The sequence below is a fragment of the Aphelocoma coerulescens genome, chromosome 4 (assembly GCF_041296385.1).
Source record: "Aphelocoma coerulescens isolate FSJ_1873_10779 chromosome 4, UR_Acoe_1.0, whole genome shotgun sequence".
In the NCBI taxonomy this organism is placed as follows: domain Eukaryota; kingdom Metazoa; phylum Chordata; class Aves; order Passeriformes; family Corvidae; genus Aphelocoma; species Aphelocoma coerulescens.
Genome location: NC_091017.1, coordinates 28629079 through 28648163, shown reverse-complemented (window position 1 = coordinate 28648163; position 19085 = coordinate 28629079). Strand labels below are relative to the sequence as shown.

The window sequence follows — 19085 nt, the reverse complement described above, 5'->3', positions numbered from 1 at the left end:
CCTCCTTAACTCACACTTTGTCACAGCTGATTTATGGTTTGGAAACAAATTCTGTGCCTCAACTCTGCAACACAGCAAGATTGGGGAAGGGAAGAAGGAGGTATATGCAGCCCCTCACACAGTGCTCACCTTTGAGCACAAACATCACATTCAAGGCACAGTTTATGTGCATAAGCCTATTGTACTGGCAGGATGAAATATCCTGTGATTCATCAACTCCTTATAAAATGTCAATGAAGAGCTCCCAGATATTCACTAATGCTGCACAAAACTTGACAATACCTCAGTAAAGATTCTGACATGACAATGAGGCAGTTCTATACTTGCAATGTACAAAATCCAGACATTGGAAAATAAGTTGTTCAAAACGTGTTTGCCTACATTTCTGAAGGAAACTGTTTAGTTTAATAACCACAAAATAAACCTCCATTTTATTTACTATGATAATTTCTGAATGCACATAAAATCTGGGCAATCACAAACTCTGGAAACAACCACTAGCCTTAGAAACAACAAGGATATTAAATACTAAGTAGGAAAGATTAATAGAGTTTCAGTAATCAGGTAAAATCAAAACTGCAAATTAAGAACACAGCTTGAATTATCTTTCACAAATAATCTACAAATAATCTACAAATAATCTACAAATAATCTACAAATAATCTAATGGGTTCTCCAAAGATCATTACCAAAAAAAAAAAACCTAAATCATCTATGAAGTACTTCAACTTTCAGCAAGTCCTACTTTTCCCCCAAAGAAACAACAAATAATGTTTTTAAAGGACTTATCCCCAGAACAAAATATAAGCATCAATAAACTTGAGTGAGAACATCATATTAATTCTTTTGTTTGCACTATTTTGTTACTGAGGAAGCAGAGACAGACTTGGGCTCAGTTTGATGCATTTTCTAGGTTGCAGTCTTTTCTGTGCGTAGGCAAAGACACTACACCTTCCTTCTCATATTTAGTCCCTCTTCTGATCTTATCCTCTGTGTAATTTCCCAGTGCCTATATTTTTGAAAGCAAGATTATATCAGGAAGAGAAGTTGTAAGAGGTTCAGTTAAGAGAGAGACTCTTTTTTCCTCATTTCCAGGGTTCATTTTCACTGTTTTGTTCCTGTGCAATGTTTAGGCCAAACAGCTCTTCACATTCTGCCTACTTTCCTCCCATCCTAACGAGGATGGTTGCATACTCTCATGTGCTCAGTGTTGCTACAAAATAAAAAATTAGTGAATTACTGGTTAGTTCCTTTAAATCCTTTCATTTGCCTATTTTTTCTTCTAACATATTACATGAGTTATTTCCCTTTCCTCTGAATTCCAGCATAACCTAGCCTACAATGCTACCATGTTTTTTAATTCCAAAACATTGGCCCTTGAACTACTGCAGTATTTATTGATCAATTAAAAAAAAAAATGTTTTGCATAAATCTCACATTGTTACTTGTAAGCCAGAAAGATGATTTCCATAAATTTCCATTAAGCTTCTCCTTTCCTTACAAATATCTTCCCAGAATTACTCCTTTGCCCCAGAGAATATAAAACTCCAGCAGAAGTTGAGCGGATCAGCTCCCCCCTCCTTCACCCCCTGCTCAGCTCTTTTCTTAGACTTGAAAGCATTCAAGGCAGAAGGTGTTACTCTGCTATGTATTTATGCAGCACTCAGCACAACACACTCAGTAATTATTGCTTTTAGGTGTACTCCAACACAATGAATGTGTCAACTGTTAAATCATCAACTCTAATTTGAAGAGGGAGAAAAAAAATGTTTTAAATCACTTTTTCCAACAGGTGGTCCCCATTTTTGGGATTAGAGATTACCAAAATGAAAAGTACCAAATAACAAGTATCTTTCTCTTGGATGACTCCTTAGTCCAGGGCTCAGCTCCGTCCATCCAGGTACAGCTCCATATCCAAAGAGATTGTGCTGCCCTCCCGTGGTCTGTGAAGATTTTAAGCTCCAGAAGTCACACGCAGAGCTACGAAAAGCTCTGATTCTGCTCTTGAAAGACAGACTGCATAGCTAAACATATACACTTTGAAGAAAGCAAAAAAGCCAAAATGCTGCTGCAGGGGTATCAAAGGTCTCCTGATGCCTCTGCCTGAAAGGACTGCTTAGGCTTTGAAGAGAAAACACTAGGAACAGTCATGTTAAAACTCATCTGTCCCTCAGGTACAATGCGTAGAAAACAGCAGTGTAAGTGACCTATAAAAATACTGCAAAGACAGGTAAAAATCCCCTAAGTTTAAATCCTTGTGTTGATTATGCTAAATAGGTAAGTTAATCATGACTCGCCACACTCTGGGATGTGGCAAATGGGTGACACAAAGGAGCTAAAGGACACAAGCTGTACACCCTACCACTGATGTAGCTGGGATTTAAGTCTAATGACAAAACTTACAGAACAATCTTCAAATAAGTAGTGAAGGCATTTTACAGCAAGAAATACCAGAATACTGAAGCAGATTAAACATCCCTTTTTAAGTCAAGATTGGTGCTACAGAAAATCAATTTAAATTTTACAGCCACTTGAAATACTAAGATACTAGTATATTCTTGAAAAAGATTATGAAGAGTTATGTCAACAGCAATTTAACATTTTATCCAATAGCATATCTAGAATATTTGGAGATAGAAGAGTGTTAACTCCTCCTCCACATGAATCTTTCTAATTAATACAAATATGATAAATATGTCACCACTGTCTTCTCTATGAAGTGACACTTTGTAACACAGCATCACTTCTAAGTACACCTTATTAATCATTAAAGGATATGATATTCTATATTTCTATTCCCCAAAAATACCTCTGATGACGATTTTGAGCCATGTTCAAAAGAAAATGTCTTTTTGAATCATATTAATCATCTGGATATTTGCTGGACATTGGTCCAAACCGTAACTACTAGAATGGATCAGCATTCCTTCATTCCTCAATAGTAATCTTTCACAAAAAATGACCTGCACCTCCATGCTATGGAGTACTTAGCACAAACTCAACCTCTAAACCTCTGGTTTAGGGGATAAATAATGTAACTTCGGGGCTCTGCTATTTCATGAACAGGGAACACAGAAATACAAAAGGGAGAAGGAAACTAGCAAACTCTACTACAGTTATATCAGGAGGAAAAGAAAGACCAAATAGTTTAAATGAAACAAAGGGCAGAGTTTCTTAGCATGCTATTTAACATTCATTAGAGATTTCTGATTAAGATATGAAAAATTAATTTAACAATTCTGTTAAAAAATACCTGCTAGGCACCTATGAGTTAACGTGGTTAACTCATATGAGTGGCCTTCCATGTGTCTAAGAACTTCAGAGCCAAAAAAGAAAAAAACATCACAGTGCAACGAATAAAACTACTTTTTCTATCTAGGGCAGATCACACTCAAATTCCATGTAGGTAAAGTCAGTTTAGACCAGTGACTGTCAAGTGCAGATATTTTATAAAAGTTCACTCTGGATTAATCAAGAACATGCTTCAACCATCAGAACTAAGACTACTGTGTATTTACAAAAATCATTACGAATTGTCTTCAGTGTTCAAGCCATAAATCTGTAAAACATTTCAACTGGCAAATTGCAGTATTTAATTTTAATTCTTTAGGTATGTTCAGTAAACAAAAAAACCACAACCAGACTAAAAAAAGCATACACTGAACTTTATGTACAATACTCTACAAAACAAATCTCTTTGAAGCCTAATAAACTCCCAATTAACAAGGACTTGTGACCTGTAAAAATCTTACCTCCAGGAATAAGACCCCATCAAAACCTGAACTTTTGTAGTAGGGGACATTCAATATGAAGCATAAAGGCTTCAGTAATTCTCCGAGGGCTTACACTTACTCCACAAAGCAAGGCACTACCACAAAGGTGACACTTTCCAATATGATTATCAGCTGCATGAAAGTCCATCAATCACACTCATCACAATGGGATTTTACAGAACAGACCAAACACCAAGGAGAACAGGTCCTCACTGAATCAAAATGCAGCTGTTAGAAGTTGGTATTAGTCCTTCTAGTATGATTTTTAACAAGATACACTAGCAACTGTTGTTTTTTCTTTGCAGATTTTGAATATTTCAGAGGCTATAGGCATGTCATTTAGATCAAAACATCACTTAAGAAAATGCAACAGACTTCAAACAAACACAAATGTACTGAACTTGTATCCCTCATAATTCATATGCATTGATTCCATTAGGCATAGAAACCAGCTATGTTTTCAAAAAAGAGTATTCATTTTAGTAAATCATTGTGCCTAAAAATCATTACTACATACTAATTTAACTTAACCATATAATAGCTTTGCCTCCTGTCTCTAAATAGGCATCTTAAAAATATAAAATAATTAATTCCCTTCCCTTGTTTTGCTTGGTAACCCAAGACAATCACAAAAGAAAAATGGAGGAAGAGCACAGTAACAGTAGGAACAGTGGACAATGTCGTGGATGAGTTCTCTGGTTTGGTGACAAGCCTGAGCTATTTTTTCCAGCTAAACCTGAAGAATTTTTTGTCTAAAAATTAGTAATTACATGCAAACTTCCATGAAATTTGTCCTCAGGCCAACTATACAATGTTATATCCCTGAACAGTCAAAAGAGTCTAAGAAGTCACATATGAAATACAAGTTTTGCAGGAATACCCTTTTTAAGGCAAGCCAGTAAAAGAAGGTATGTCAATGTTGCCTGTATTACAAAAATGAGCAGTTTTCCTTTCTCTTTGTTACTGAAAATTACCTACTTCTCAAGTATTTATCAAGAATATGAGGCAACCTGGCTGTATTGCCATCACAGGTTTTCCAGATCTTGAACTGCAAAATATAATGCACACACAAATGTGGTTTAAACTTATTTAAATGAGTGCAGCAGAACTGTAACTTTAGGGAGAGGTTAATGAGAAGCAGCTTCAGTTGAGTTTCCCTTGGATTGTTACACCCATGTGGCTTGCAGGCAAAGAGCTGTCTGATATGGAAAAATCAGTTGAAGAAGAAGGATGAGTTCCTGCTTCAGGATGCCTGAGACACTGAAACAGGCTAAAAATCTATTAAAAAAAATCTTCAAAGTCTTTCAAAAAGTTCTGACAGGCTTGAAAGGGAAACAGAGAACTTTAAAGTGTTGCTTTTAACTCTTTTTGTTCTACAGAATGAATGACTGTCTGGATTTAATTTTAAAAATACAGTTGCTTTTAACATTTAAAGTAAAATACACAATTTGCATCTCTTGATTAGCAAAAATTTTCATAAAATGTCAGATTCCCTAAACCATCTTTGATTTTTAAGCATAATGTATTCTCAACTCAGAAAGCATCTTTCAAGTAAAAATATTCCAAAGGTAATACCAATATAAAAAGCAGAACAAAATAACAGTGACCTAGCCTCATAAAAAAACCCCAGAAACAACCTGGATACATTGAATCATTTTGACAACAACTTCAACTCAAATAAATCTGCATCTAATACACCATTTATTGCACAATTATTATATTATTCAATTCTATGAGCAATTACAAACAACTTTAACATGGACATGAAGTCACAAACTTTTATACTGGTTAGAAGATAATTACATCATTAAGTGCTGCTCCTTTCATTAAAACTAATTTTGTTTATGATGAGAGGAAATTTTCAAAATTTTCTTCTTTCCCTGTTGAGAGGCCACACTACATTAAAGTATCCTTTACTTAATATCAGTTCTGGAAGCTGCGGGTAACACTGATCCTTCAGGATTGTTGTTTGGTAGGCAACAAGACTGTTTAATCAAAACATCAGTTAATTCCATAAAACTGGAACACTGTGCTCTGTGTTATTGCTCTAGCCTGTGTTATTCAAAGGTACTTAAGGTTCAAAGATGTTTCTAAATTACATATGTAAACATTGTTTTACTCTTGTTGGTCCACCTGGTATGTCTACCAACACATTTTTAAAATCTCTTCGTAAAAACTGCTGTCCTTCCTAAGTTATTCTTTCACTTTACAATATCTAATTTAAACTAGTTTATCTAGATTAAGAATCAAATATCTAATTTTATCTCTTTTAACCCCCACTCTGGAGAAATAAAATGATACTGTGAACCTGCCACTCTTCCTTAACCAGCTATCATTTCAGCATTATGATGATTCTTCCATGAATCATTCTTCTCGACATAAGCAATTACAAACTTAGTTTATAGCCAGAATCAGGTAGGAGACAGGCACAGATGATCCTACCATCCATCTAGCTTTAAAATTTATGAATTGGTGAGTTTAAAGAATGCTGCTGATATGAAGAAACAGAGTACAGAGGCATTTCTAACTAGATTAATATTTCAGACCCTGTCCAAATAAAAGAAAATAAGAGTTCCTGGGCAAGGCAGGGGGGTAGGAGGAGCTGAGGAGAATTTGGGGATTGAGAAGTCATTTTATAAAACAACACCCTAGTAAATAGGTAAATGAATTCTTAAAATAGTCTCACAACTATTTGCATATTTAGTCTTCAAAGAAAGACCAGAGGTTTTATCTCACCTGTAGACAAATCAGCTGACACCTTAATTCATAAGTTATGCATACTAGAAGAACAAATTCTCAGCTGACCTAAATTATTTAGAAAAAGTAGACAACATAAAGGCAACATTTTCAATATTATCTATCTCTAAATCCTGAAGGCAGCTTCATTTCCCCTCCCCCTCCAAGGAAAAAAAAAAACACCAAGCCACATTTACAGTATAGTATTAATTATTCTGTGGCTTATAAATCAAGGTAACAAGTCTCTTCATAACAAAAGCTTAAGGGACAGCCTTACCACTGAACAGTAGTTGCTGGGCTTTTCAAATTTTGTCTCATTTTAAAAGCTAAGCATTCTAAAAATCAGGCAACTTTCTCAAAAGTCTGAACACCAGAATGCAAACAAAGGGCATGTATCAATCAGGGTATCATTTTATTCAGGTCAACCTTTCTGTGACAATTTTATACAGTAATTTAATTTGGCCATCGACTCCCTACCAATCACAAAGCAAGCATAAATCAAACAACCAGAGTCATTCTGTCTTCAGCTAGGCAGGCATGTGCTGCCTTCCAATAAATTAACACTCTTTCCTGCGTGCCCAACACAGAAGCTGTGAAAGGCCTTTTCATTTTCAATATTGGCTTTATAAAAATTGTGCATGGAAAATTTCACCTCTACAAGTCAGATATTTCTCCCAATCAATTCAATACTATGAACCCATTTTTTACTAGAAATAAAAAGTGTATTATATACCTGACATGATTCACTAGGAACTATGTTTATATCCAATCCATTACATTTGTTTGGACCAGCTATAAAGTTAAAGAATTACATGTGTTCCATTAATTGGTAAGAGCAAGCTGCACTTGTAAAATGTGGTTATTTTGATGGAGTTTTATTTATTTGTCTAGTTTTTAGACTGATCTTCACACATTCTGTAATTGACCCCTCTGTCTCCTACTGTGCATGTACAGGGGTCTTTTCAGTTTCACCTGAAATGTCATGTTTCAGCTAAGGAGCTCTTTTTCTAACCTACTGCAATTCTTTCATTCAGGAAAAACAAAGAAGGCACTATCTACAAGCCTACAGAATTTGGTTGCTACTTGTCACATTCACTCTTTGAACAATTTTTTTTGAAAGAATAATATAAATTTGTTCACAACCACTACCTTTGTAAGTAAATACCATCTCATGCATACTGTGACTGAAATGATGGTTCATTTCAGATAAGATACCACAAATAAAGTACTTGTTTTAAGTACTTCCTGCTTAACAAGTATTTCAACTCATGAGAAAAGTAGTAAGGGTTTGTAAGACTGTGGGTCAGTTACTTCTCATTCTTGAATTTCACAGTTGGATAAAAAGTCAATAAACAAAAAGATGTTTTAAAGAAAAAAAAATAGATTCCCATCTTAAAAAAAAATCTCTTTTTTTCTTTCACAGTGAAGAAAATGTTTGATGAAAAAACATGACAGTACCCAAGGCTTCTATCTCCATATATCCTCAAAGTAATAAAGCAGCAACAAGGGTTATCACCGCCCAGCCCCACATTCACACACTTCCCCCCTCCCTTTAATGTGCTTTGGATGAGCCTAAAAGGAAGCACCCCTAATCATATCCAGCCAAACTGAGCTTAATATCCACAAAGCCTTTGCAGTGAGTAGGAAATGAACCTGAAGACAATGAATGTGTTCACACACACACACAGGACCAGGAACACAAGCAAAGATTCCACGATTGACTGAAGTTCCAAAAGGGATTAAAAACCCCCTTTCTACTGCTGCCTAATAAAACCACAGAGAAGATGCTGCATTTATTTGCTGGTCACAAATTAAATATAATCTCCTCTTTCCCAAACTTCACATATAATCAATCAGCAGTAGCACACTATTTCCATTCAGTCTTATTTCAACAAGCCCCCCTTCCCAAAATTTTCAGCCACTGCCTTGCTAGGGGAAAAAATGAAAACATTTCCTATGATGACATACATCAGTCCAGGGAAATAATCACATGATATATCTCATTTTCCTTCTGTCTCACATTGTGACCACCTGCATTTTATATTCTGACCTGCCACCCTCTTTTTACTCGCTGTACATATTGACAACCACAGTAACTTTATTCCCATGGAAGGTATCTATGGATACCTTTACTTCTATGGAAAACTCAACACAACCAAGCGCTGAGCTTGGTTAGGATTTCTGAGTTGCGTCAACTGCCGACTGAAATCAAGGTCAATCTTTTGTTCCCAGTTTGGTCATCAGCTGTTGATGACCTGAGGGAAGTTGCATCACCACGTGTCACAAACAGACTGAATTTTAACACAGATTTGAAACTGCTTACTTGTCTTAAAGAGCTCTGAAGCATACTGAAAACTGGCATATTTTCCTATGAAACAGTTAAGCAGCTGCACCAGAAGAAGACCCTGTTAAATAATACACAGACATACAGACCCTCACCTTCCCCAGGACTGACTGCAGATGGTAGACTGGTCCAGTCTAGGGTCCAGCTGGGGCATGGATGAGGAGAAAACTTTGCTTCAATTCCATTTTCCTACATGAAAGGAGGAAAAAAAAATAAATTAAGACCCTTTACCCACTTAAGTTGGTATCAAATTTCTCACTAAATTTAATGGCATCAGATCAAACTGCAACACTGTCAGCCTAAGTGTAACTGAACAGACAGATGACTCAACATTATACACCATTCTAATTACGTATTTTTCTCATTCTCACAAGAAAGCCGTGTTCATTTTTTTTAGGAAATCTTCTGTGCAAAAAATACCAAATTATGGAACATGATGGACAGTTTCTTTAACAAAACTCATCAGGGTTCCCAGATGGTCAAAGCTTTAATCAAACTGCAAAAAAACCCCCAAACCAAACCAGCTGAAAAGGTTGAATAATGAAGCCAAACATAAAAGCAACAGTTTTTTGTCATTCTTTACATAAATATCTTTAAAAGAGAAATACAATACTGCAATTCAAACAAAAAGTTACTTTGATTATTCAGAATAATTGATAGGGCTCCAGCAGTCCTATCTTTGCCCAATTCCTGAATGAATCAAATATCAGAAGAGAAGAAAAAAGTAGAATCACTTCTAAGTCAATGCACATCAGATTTAAACAAAGGGGATTAAACTGTTCAAGGCTGTCAAAATCAGCTTATACAATCCTAATAAATTTTACCTACTCCAAATCAAGCCAATATGGCTATAAAAATAACTCATTAAAAAACTTAAATTACCATTAACTTAGTCATGGTTGGCCTTGGACCACCTATAAAATGACTGTCATCATTATCCTCTTCTAACTCATCAGGAACTGAAGAAGAGTCCTGTAGCTGTTCCTCTGGAGCAGACATCAACTCTGGAAGCTGGAGAAGCTCCATGTTGCATTTGCCAGCAGCTTTCTTTACTCCAGGTACTTCCTGAACTCTTCGGTACCAACTGGATATCAGTGGCAAGTTTACCAGATTTTTGCCTTGTTTCTTGCTGGAAACCTAGAAAAATAAAAAGGGAGGGTTACTTGGCTAGTGTAAATTTCTTGCAACAAACCACCAAAAGGCACGAACTACAGGAGTGAGCTCAGCTCCATGCCAAGCACATGCACTCACAGCATGGTGGCAAAACAAAAATCAGCTGGTTCAGAGCTCCAGGGGGAATTGCCAGCTGGCCATTTAGACTTTATCTGCAATTCCCATTCACTTAATAGGATGAAAAGGTTTGCATGATCAATTTTAATCATAATTTCAGTCAGTAACAGGAAAACTCCATTTAAATAATACTCTTAAATGTGTGCTATTTGCTAACATAAAAAAGATTCGTTTTGGTCAGTCATTAAACAAAAAAAAACCCCAATGCAGTAATGTGCAATGAATATTGAACTCTAAGCATGACATTACAGTACCTGAATGCTCTTTCTCACAAGTACCCCTTAAAAGCTCATCCACCAACAGCTATTTTGCTGGAAACTGCAAGCCTGAAATACCTTAGACTATGTGGTCACAGGCACACCTGGTCTTTACTCAAGTCTTTGCACTACATCTGTGACTTTTTTAAAGGTAGTACTGATTTTTTTTTTAATTGTGTATTTACTCAGACTTTTTTAGAATCTTAAGATCATATTTTTATACAATAATGGTAACTAGTATCTTTCTTTCTGAAGTAAGTGTATGTTATTATGAGTTAATGTGGCCTCCAAGAGAAATTAGTATTTTAAGGGTAAAACATGAAATAAAAAAATTTCTTTAGTAAGAGTATGTTGCACATATTAAAAAAAAATATACCCAAATCACTTTTTAGCATGAAGTCCAACTACTTTTAAAAAGGATGCATTTGATGAAATTAAACATCCTTTGTTTAGATTCCCAAATGTTCTAGAACAATGGAGATCATCCTCTTACAAGGAGAGGTTGTGAAGTCTCCTTATAGGCATTCAAAATACAACTGGACGCGATCCTGGCCAACCAGCTCTAGCTGACCCTGCTCTGAGCAGGGTGGTTAGACAAGATGAGCTCCAGAGGTGCCCTCCAACCTCAATTATTCCAGCTTCAACTATTCTGTGATGCTATGCCTGCTTTAAACAGAAAATTAAAAATCATGATTACAGGAACAGGCAGAAAAGGCCATGCAAAACCAGCATTCCTCCACGGATTTGTCCGCAGTGTGGAAATAGAAATTGGTAAAGAACACTTGAAATGACACGAAATTTCCAACAGCTCTCCTGCATGCTGTGTTTATAATATGCTTAGGGTAACCACGGATAATTAGCAATAGCTAAAGGAGCAAAAGAAGGATGAACTGTGTAACTTTAGTATGCAATTTAATATCCTAATAGTAACACAGGCATAAACACATTAATTCATTTAAGGAAGAATTCATTCAGAAAGCAATTCTAAGAGGCACTGTTACACTTGTTATCAAGTGTTCTAAATTGTATTTTAAAAAGTGAATAGTGGTTTCTCCCAGATGAGGAACTAAGCCTTTGTTATACTTCTATTAATTTTCAACGGTTACAACTAATAGAAAGTGAAACAAAGGTAACCTCAGAATGATAACAGCAATGAAATGAGGTAATGAAAAACAACCCTTCAGCTTCATTATCCTACTTTTGGTAATTATAATTACAATCAGCTAGTCAGGTCTCCTCATATTTATGGGATGATATTTTCCAGACACATACTCACTGAAAACTTCATTATTATTCACACCCTTAACTCAAAGTGGAACTGCAACTACAGGGATTTTTTTAAACACAATCCAGGAAGTCCAGTTATACAAGTGACAAATAACACTTTAATTCTGTATTAAACTCTGGCACTTCCATCAACAACAGCAGTTTCAACTCACTGCCTGCAAGAAGCTTTCAGATGCAAGTTTTACAATTTTGATGATAACTGTAGGCATCAAGGTATAACTGCTTAGCAAATGATCATTCCCCAGAGAACAGAAATAAACATCATCCCAGAGCTCTTGCCAATTAGGTAAAAATTGAACTGAAAGCCAGGTTTTTAGGGCCATCCTTGGTGTGAGCTAACACAACTGTACTGTAAAATACCTAGTTCATAAGAACACCAGGGCTCAAGGGTAACACAAAAAGTCAATAAATACAGCATTCTCAGCTACTCACAGGACCTCCCCAGAATTACTTCACCTATATTGCTGAAATCAATTAAGCATCTGATGCAAATATCTTCTCATGCCTAGCACCAGTAAACCAAACATTACTCTAAAAAGTTAAGCTCTTATTTAAAAAGGCCTTGGAAAAACAAAGACTGAGATACATTAACATTTTTTAAATAGTAAGAAAGCATTCTGTCTTAATATTTTTGTTTAGTATCATCCATACAGAAGTTGCTGGTCACCTCCAATTATGTAATTTGCAAAACAAACAAAGCAGATGTGAATTAAGAAGCATTTCTGAAAAATAACTCATCGTCTTAATTCGAAGGCAGCATATAGCTATCATCATAAAGAAATCCATTGAGGATGATGATATTGGTTAAAGAAGTTGTAAAGTGGACATTTGCCACATTATTAATATTCAATAGTCATTATCTTGATTCTAGAGATTGTTATTTTCAATCTGCCTAACAGCATCTTCTCCAGGAATTCCATTTGTTTTCAAATACCATAAGGGAAATTTGGCAAACCAACTTGCAAAATCAAAATGCAAATGTTCCTGGAACAGACACCAGCTTAGGCATAAATCTCATAGAGTAACTGCAGGAATACTGGTAGGAGGCAAACTCATTGTATCATTTTACTGTAATGGGAAATAAAGACATAGTTGTCATTTCCTTAAATCTTTCCTGTGCATGTATTGTCATAAAACTAAGTACAAAGATTGTGCTGAGCAAGACTCTTGCACAGTCTTGCCACAGATGTTTTTCCCACTGTAGAACTAGCTTTTTGAGTTGAGCTCAAGTCACCTGTACTAGTATTTTAAAATTATTATTTTCTGGGAAAATTGGTACCAAAATATTTCAGTATAATATTTAAACAGTTAACAGTGTTTACTAACCATTGATATGTTATGTATTTAGAAGTAACTTTAGTGATCTCACCAATCCCTGATTTTTGTGTTTGTACAAAAACAAGACAAGTCTTCGATTTCAGGTTAAGGTCACATTGTAAGCACCACAATATGTTTCAAATTAACATATTTTACAACTTTTAGGTTCTTAAAAAAACATGCATGTACACTAGTTAATATTTGCAGTTTGTCATCTTACCAAGAACTGGTGGATGCATGGCAAAAGCACTAGATCTGCCACAGTAAAATAAAGCCCTTCTGCAAAAACGTGGTCCAAGAGTGGAAGGTCAGAGGTTTTTGCTCTCCTGATGTGAGGGGCTTCCCTGGTGATTGCATCTGGTGCTTCCTGGGCAAGTAGTTTAGAGAAAGCTACACTCAGTTCCAAACTTGAGGATGGATGTTCATGGACTTCCCCTGTTTTTGATTCCTCTGTTGCTTCTTTACCAAGCACAGGCACTGCAGCCTTGGCACCTGCCTTCTGTTGTTGAAGTTTTTGCCTTCGAATTTTGTCATCATTATGTACTCGGACAGGTTCTCCAAGCTTCCTTTCTAACAGTAAAATGTCAGGAGGAATTGCCTGGCAGTGCTCAGGAGAGGCTGTCAAAAATCTTTCAACAGCGAGAGGTATGCTGATCTCACAGAGTCTGGTCCACTGGCTAACCTGTCAAATAAATTTACATAATTAATGTCTCTACAGAAAGAGAAACAAAATCCAAGGTTACTTTTGGTCCACTTCAGCTTTAAATACATTCTTTGTTAATCTTAGAAACGCAGATATTTCTGTATTACTTTTGCAACAGCAGAGTTAGGAGGCTAAACTTTATATAACAGAATGAACAGTTATCCAGCATAGCATATTTTTATTTCCTTATTATTGACATAAAATTAGGGTGGCTGCACAACTCATAAGAAGCAAAGCTGTGAACTGGGTTGAAGGCACAGTAATCAATGTCAACCATGGAAATAGCAATCATGACAGGGTGGAGATCAACCTCCTGAGAGGAGTGAGGAAGGCAAGTCCAGATGGATGAGCTGCCAGATGAGTAAACTGCTACGTGATAAATGGGCTGACATCTCAACTCAAAGGGTAGTGTTGGTTAATGGTTCACACTCTACCTGAAGGCCAGTTAGAAGCGGAAATCTTTAAGGGTCTATCCTGAGGCCTATCCCATTTCATCATCTTTACCTGGAGAGGGGAGATGGAATATACTCCCATCAAGGATGACAGGGAATTGAGCAGACAACAAATTCCCAACAAACTCCTGCACAGACTAGGGAATGGGCTGAGAGGAACTGATAGAACTCAGTAGAATATTCCACACCTAGGAGGGACTTATCCCCTGGAATGGTACAAGCTAGGGACTGACCACCTGGCCAGGTGGCTGAAAAGGCACTGGACAACCTGGTGAGGATAAGCTAAACAAAAGCCAGCAGTGCACCTTGACAGTGAAGGCTAACAATATATGGTGCTCTTGAAATCAAAATTAGCAAGAAATTAGGTACTTCTAAGTTTACTTTATAACTCATTTATACTGCTAGACACGAAACAAAGATCTGACCTACTTTTTTAGCATCAAGATTCTTTTTGTGCTGCTAAAAAGTGGTATCTTCGAAAATAATTATTTTTCATCTTTGTGCCAAAATACAGGTACTTCTCCATAGAGGAAATTGCATTTTCTAAGCAAATTAAGTTTTTTACTAAAAGAACTTACTTTACATCAAGAGTCTACTTCAGAGCATTCAATGCTTATTAAAAACCAATTAATGTATCTAAGAGAGAGACACACTCACTTCAGCGCAGGCTTTTAAGCAGGTCTTCTTAAAGCCCAAGAGTTCCAAAAGATCCTTTTTAGATGGATCTGCCTCGAATGTTTTCTGTATTATATGTCTTAAGACCACAGAAAGCCCAGCTCGGCAGAATTTGTCATCTTTCACGACAACAGCAGGTAAACTGCAGCTCTGCACAACCACTGGAAGCTGACACCTGGAGATTAAATGGACCTCGAGATCGCCAGCGAGGTTTTTTGTCACACACTGATCACCCACATCTTCGCCAGTCGGCACTAAAAAAACTTTAAATAATTTGCAGTCACAGTAGGATAGCAAAAACAGTGAGATAGATGTATGAAGAGGAAAGATACTATCTCTACACTGATGAGAAAAAGCCAAATATAAATGTTCTTCAGCGACACTATCTTTCATCTTCTTCCTGAGATGAAGCTCCTGAAATAGAAATCAGAGTACAATATTCATAAAAGAATACAGAATTAAAAAAAAAAAAAAAATTATGTCACTGTTTCTTCCACTATCTGCTACAACTGATTTTAACATAAGACACTATGGAAGACATCCTGCCTGAATAATTGGCAGGCCCTTTTTTGAGAGAAAAGAATGGTTCCACATCTACACTGCCTCTTCACACACAGATAGATCACGGATAGGAAAATGATCTTACTTTTTTTTTAACATTTTAGCATATTTCTGACATCAAACAAAACCTAAAGAAAATGTTTCAATTTCAAATTTTAAGTGCGTACACATTTTAGAGCAAGGCTTTTTTGTTTTTTTCAACATAAAAATCTCCCATAACATTAACCATGTATTACTGAAAACAGCAAGTTCCTGAGCACACATCTGCAACAGTCAGTTCCCTAATACAAACATCTGTCTTTCTGTAACTGCCAACAGGCATTTATAGCAGGTATTTAGGCCATGGGAAATAATATTGGTTTCGCTATAAAAAAATTAATCTAGAGTTGAGTGAGATAATAACTGAAGGACACATAAGCAAACAAACATTCATCCCATGATACTACATGAACACCTCAAAAACACAACTACTTTAAACCATTAGAATTCAACAGTACCAGAGCTGAGATTAGCATCTTCTCAGTATACTAAAAACTCAGATTAATTTCCCTTATAGTGGGTTGAAAGCTACATTTTTCCTACTATAATATTCCATAGGAGTTTAACATAAGGCACTGACGCAGCCATTTTTCTGCTCCATCACTCAGCAGAATTGCCCATTACCTTACAGATGACAGCTGGCACTGAAAAGCTTTAGACACTAGATGGCCCTCTTACAACGAGCGTCACGGACCACAGCTGGAGCGCAGTGAGCACAAGAGATTTAAATGTCGCTAAGAAAGCCCAGAATGGGGTTTTATATACATACATATAAAGCACGGGTGTCACTGGAACAGCATCAGTCTTTCACATAACCGTCTACATTAATAAGGTCTGTGCACAATTACATGAACGTGCAAGTACTTTTTAAAAAAAAGTTTTCATTTGATACATCTTGATTATTCTTTTTTTTCCGTGTAGACATCTACATCATGCTTACTACTTTATACGACCTACCACAGGGCCAAATCAATTGCCCTAAAAGAGGCAGTGGAAGAATAAAATCAAGTCCACCTGACATTAGGAACACACATCTGTTACAGTGAAATATTTTTAAACCATTAAATAATGAGGTCAGTGGCTTATAATGTGGCTTTTCTTTAATTAATACACTGCCACACAAAAAACAGGACAATACACAATGCAATGCCTACTTTACCAGAAGATACTTTATTTGGGTAAATCTTGACAGCATGGAAGTTGAGACAGACTCAATATCTTGAATACAACTCTGTGGTAGAAATCATATAGTGAAGGCTCTGCCAAGGAGGTAAATCAAGAAGAGCTACTCTTACCATGGTCACATCCATAGTTACCAGCATTTGAACTCCTGTTCTCGACTACAGTGCCTCTTCCAATGTTAAACAGTACCCTTACATGCATTCGGGTTATTATTTTTGTTTTCCATGGGAACTCAAAGAACTCACAAGTCCATCTTTTCCTGGCCACTCAGACAACATACACATTGACCTTAACAATCATTTCACCACTGAATTTTTTCTTCTGGTTGACCTTACTGGACACAATCAGCTATTTTGATCATTATCATGCTGTACGAGCCTCCTAAATATTTTCATAAATTCTGATGAGGTTTCTGTTTCCAAAGTACATTATTCTCTAGTTTACAACTTTTAATCACCTGTTCTTACAAATTATTTTTTAAAACTTCTTAGAAGTAATTTTAACAGAATGGGCTTCTGTAATGACTGCAACTTGTTACATGGGTCATTAGACCATCAAAGCATTCAGTCTGGATTTATTTGTATTTTAAGTTATTGCAAAAATTTCTATGTCCCTCCACTACACCACATCTCACAGACTTTCCTCTCAAAGAGCCTTGCAAGGTGGAAGTTTCCTGCACTCCTGTTACACATGTGAAAAAGCAAAAGCACAAAGAGAAATTTTTGTTCAGTGTCACTCTGGAAGTCTGTCCTAGACCAAGCCAAAATATTGGACACTTTTCTTTAAGGGCTTTGCTGTTTGGTTGATTGTGAGATTTTGGGGGTTTTTTTTAAGGTCAGTCTATGACAATGAAAACTCCAATCAGGCTAACTGTATTCTCAAGTCTCTCAAAGAAGAGAAACTAAATTAATCCATCCAGGAGTTCTGTCTATAAGTGACTTTACCTGTGTTTCCTCATTGTTTCCTGTGAGAAGATAAGGCCTTTTTAAATCATCACTCAACTGAGCTGTACACCCTTACACTGCCACACCCCACCCCTCTCCCATATTTACTTCAGAGAATTCCTCCCAACATCTTGTCTCCAAGCACTGACATTATAAAGTCACTTCTTACGTTTTTTGTTTCCACGACAGGCACTTTTCTGCACTGTTTTGGCTCTGCAGAGTCTATATTCCTTGTGGATTTATGCACAGATTTTCAGTTCAAAGACTTAACAGCCTACCTGGCTGCCCACTCTCACTTAAGTATTTTCACATAACTACTACCCACCCATTAAATGTGTTTATTAACCCCTGGGCAGCTTACTAAGACAAAAGCAGACCCTAACATACACAATAAAATGAAAGGTGCAATACAGAACTAACCAAACCTAGTAAGACATTGCACTATCTGCTCACAGTACTTTTTCGCAGCACTTTTTTCTCTAATTAGACTGTAAATTCTGTGGGAAGGGACGGATTTTTATTGTATTGGCCATACCTACGGTAGTTTGAAAGAGGGAAAATGAGAAGCAACGATCAATGCAGGATTTGTACCATAACTTAAAAGACAAAGACAAATAATGTTGCCTATCTTTGGGATAAAAGACACCTACTTAAAAATTATAAGCATTACGTAAGCCTAACTTTCACTAGCTGTGCTGGTTTTTACCATTTTCTCTTTTCTTTCAGCGTGCACTAAACAACAGTTAAATTAGTTTCATTCAGCTGCCCTGTTAACAACGTAATAAAGAAAATCGCTGCTTTAAAAACAAGTATTTCCCATAAAAATTAAAGACAAATAAATAACTACATAAACATCCTCTTCCTTTTAGTCCCCGAAAAAGATCTCATTCGTTTGTTGATTACTACACGGTAAAACAGAACTTTTGTTAAGCAGACGCTTTAACATTAGAAAAATGTTTAATACGATGCCATTTAGAAACGTAGCAAATATTTAACGTAGTGCAAAGTAATATTTGTGCTTTCAGGCACATAACTTGAGAGGCTGGAGTTACATTTCTATCCAGGCAATCCATTTGCTGGATAAGTTCAGGGCCACCCCTACACCCTCAAGGAGCCCTGCGGGAAGCACACCAGAGCTTCGGACCCGAGTTTCAGGCAAAGCTATAAATAAAGTGGAAATTGTGGATGGTTCTGGAGAGCCAGACGCGGGCGAGCCATGAGGGACAGCCCCGGGATAAGGGGGACAGACGCGGGACTCAGGACAGCAGCACACACCTGAGCTCGGCTACTGCAGAGAGCGACCCCGCCGAGTCAGAATTCCCTCACAGACCCGCTCCCCAAAGCCTCTGCTGCCAGCTCCTCTCACCGCCCCCGCAGCGCTGCCAAAGCAGCGCCGGAGCTTCACCGCCGCCAGCTTCCCTTTATCCCGCTCCTTTTCCTTACCCCGGCCCGGCCGCTTCCGCCCCGGCTCCGCCCCTTCCTGCGCGCGCCCCGCCGGGCCCCGCCCCGGCCCGCGCGCACCGCC

At 37.0% G+C, this 19085-nt stretch overlaps 1 protein-coding gene across 4 annotated transcripts in view; it reads right to left on the bottom strand.

Moving 5' to 3' along the window:
• GSTCD (glutathione S-transferase C-terminal domain containing) overlaps positions 1-19038 on the bottom strand; it is a 53017-nt gene extending 33979 nt beyond the window's left edge. For 3 of the 4 annotated variants that reach the window (XM_069013289.1, XM_069013290.1, XM_069013292.1), the window contains exons 1-5: positions 18836-18983; positions 14817-15248; positions 13225-13686; positions 9736-9990; positions 8949-9042 (exon numbers count right to left, since the gene is read on the bottom strand). In XM_069013289.1, coding sequence (XP_068869390.1) covers positions 8949-9042; positions 9736-9990; positions 13225-13686; positions 14817-15227 — 1222 coding nt within the window. In that variant the 5' untranslated portion in view covers positions 15228-15248; positions 18836-18983. Of the gene's footprint in view, positions 1-8948; positions 9043-9735; positions 9991-13224; positions 13687-14816; positions 15249-18835; positions 18984-19003 lie in introns of those variants that run through there. The other variant, XM_069013293.1, reaches the window with a different exon arrangement.
• Between the last annotated feature and the right edge of the window lie 47 nt (positions 19039-19085).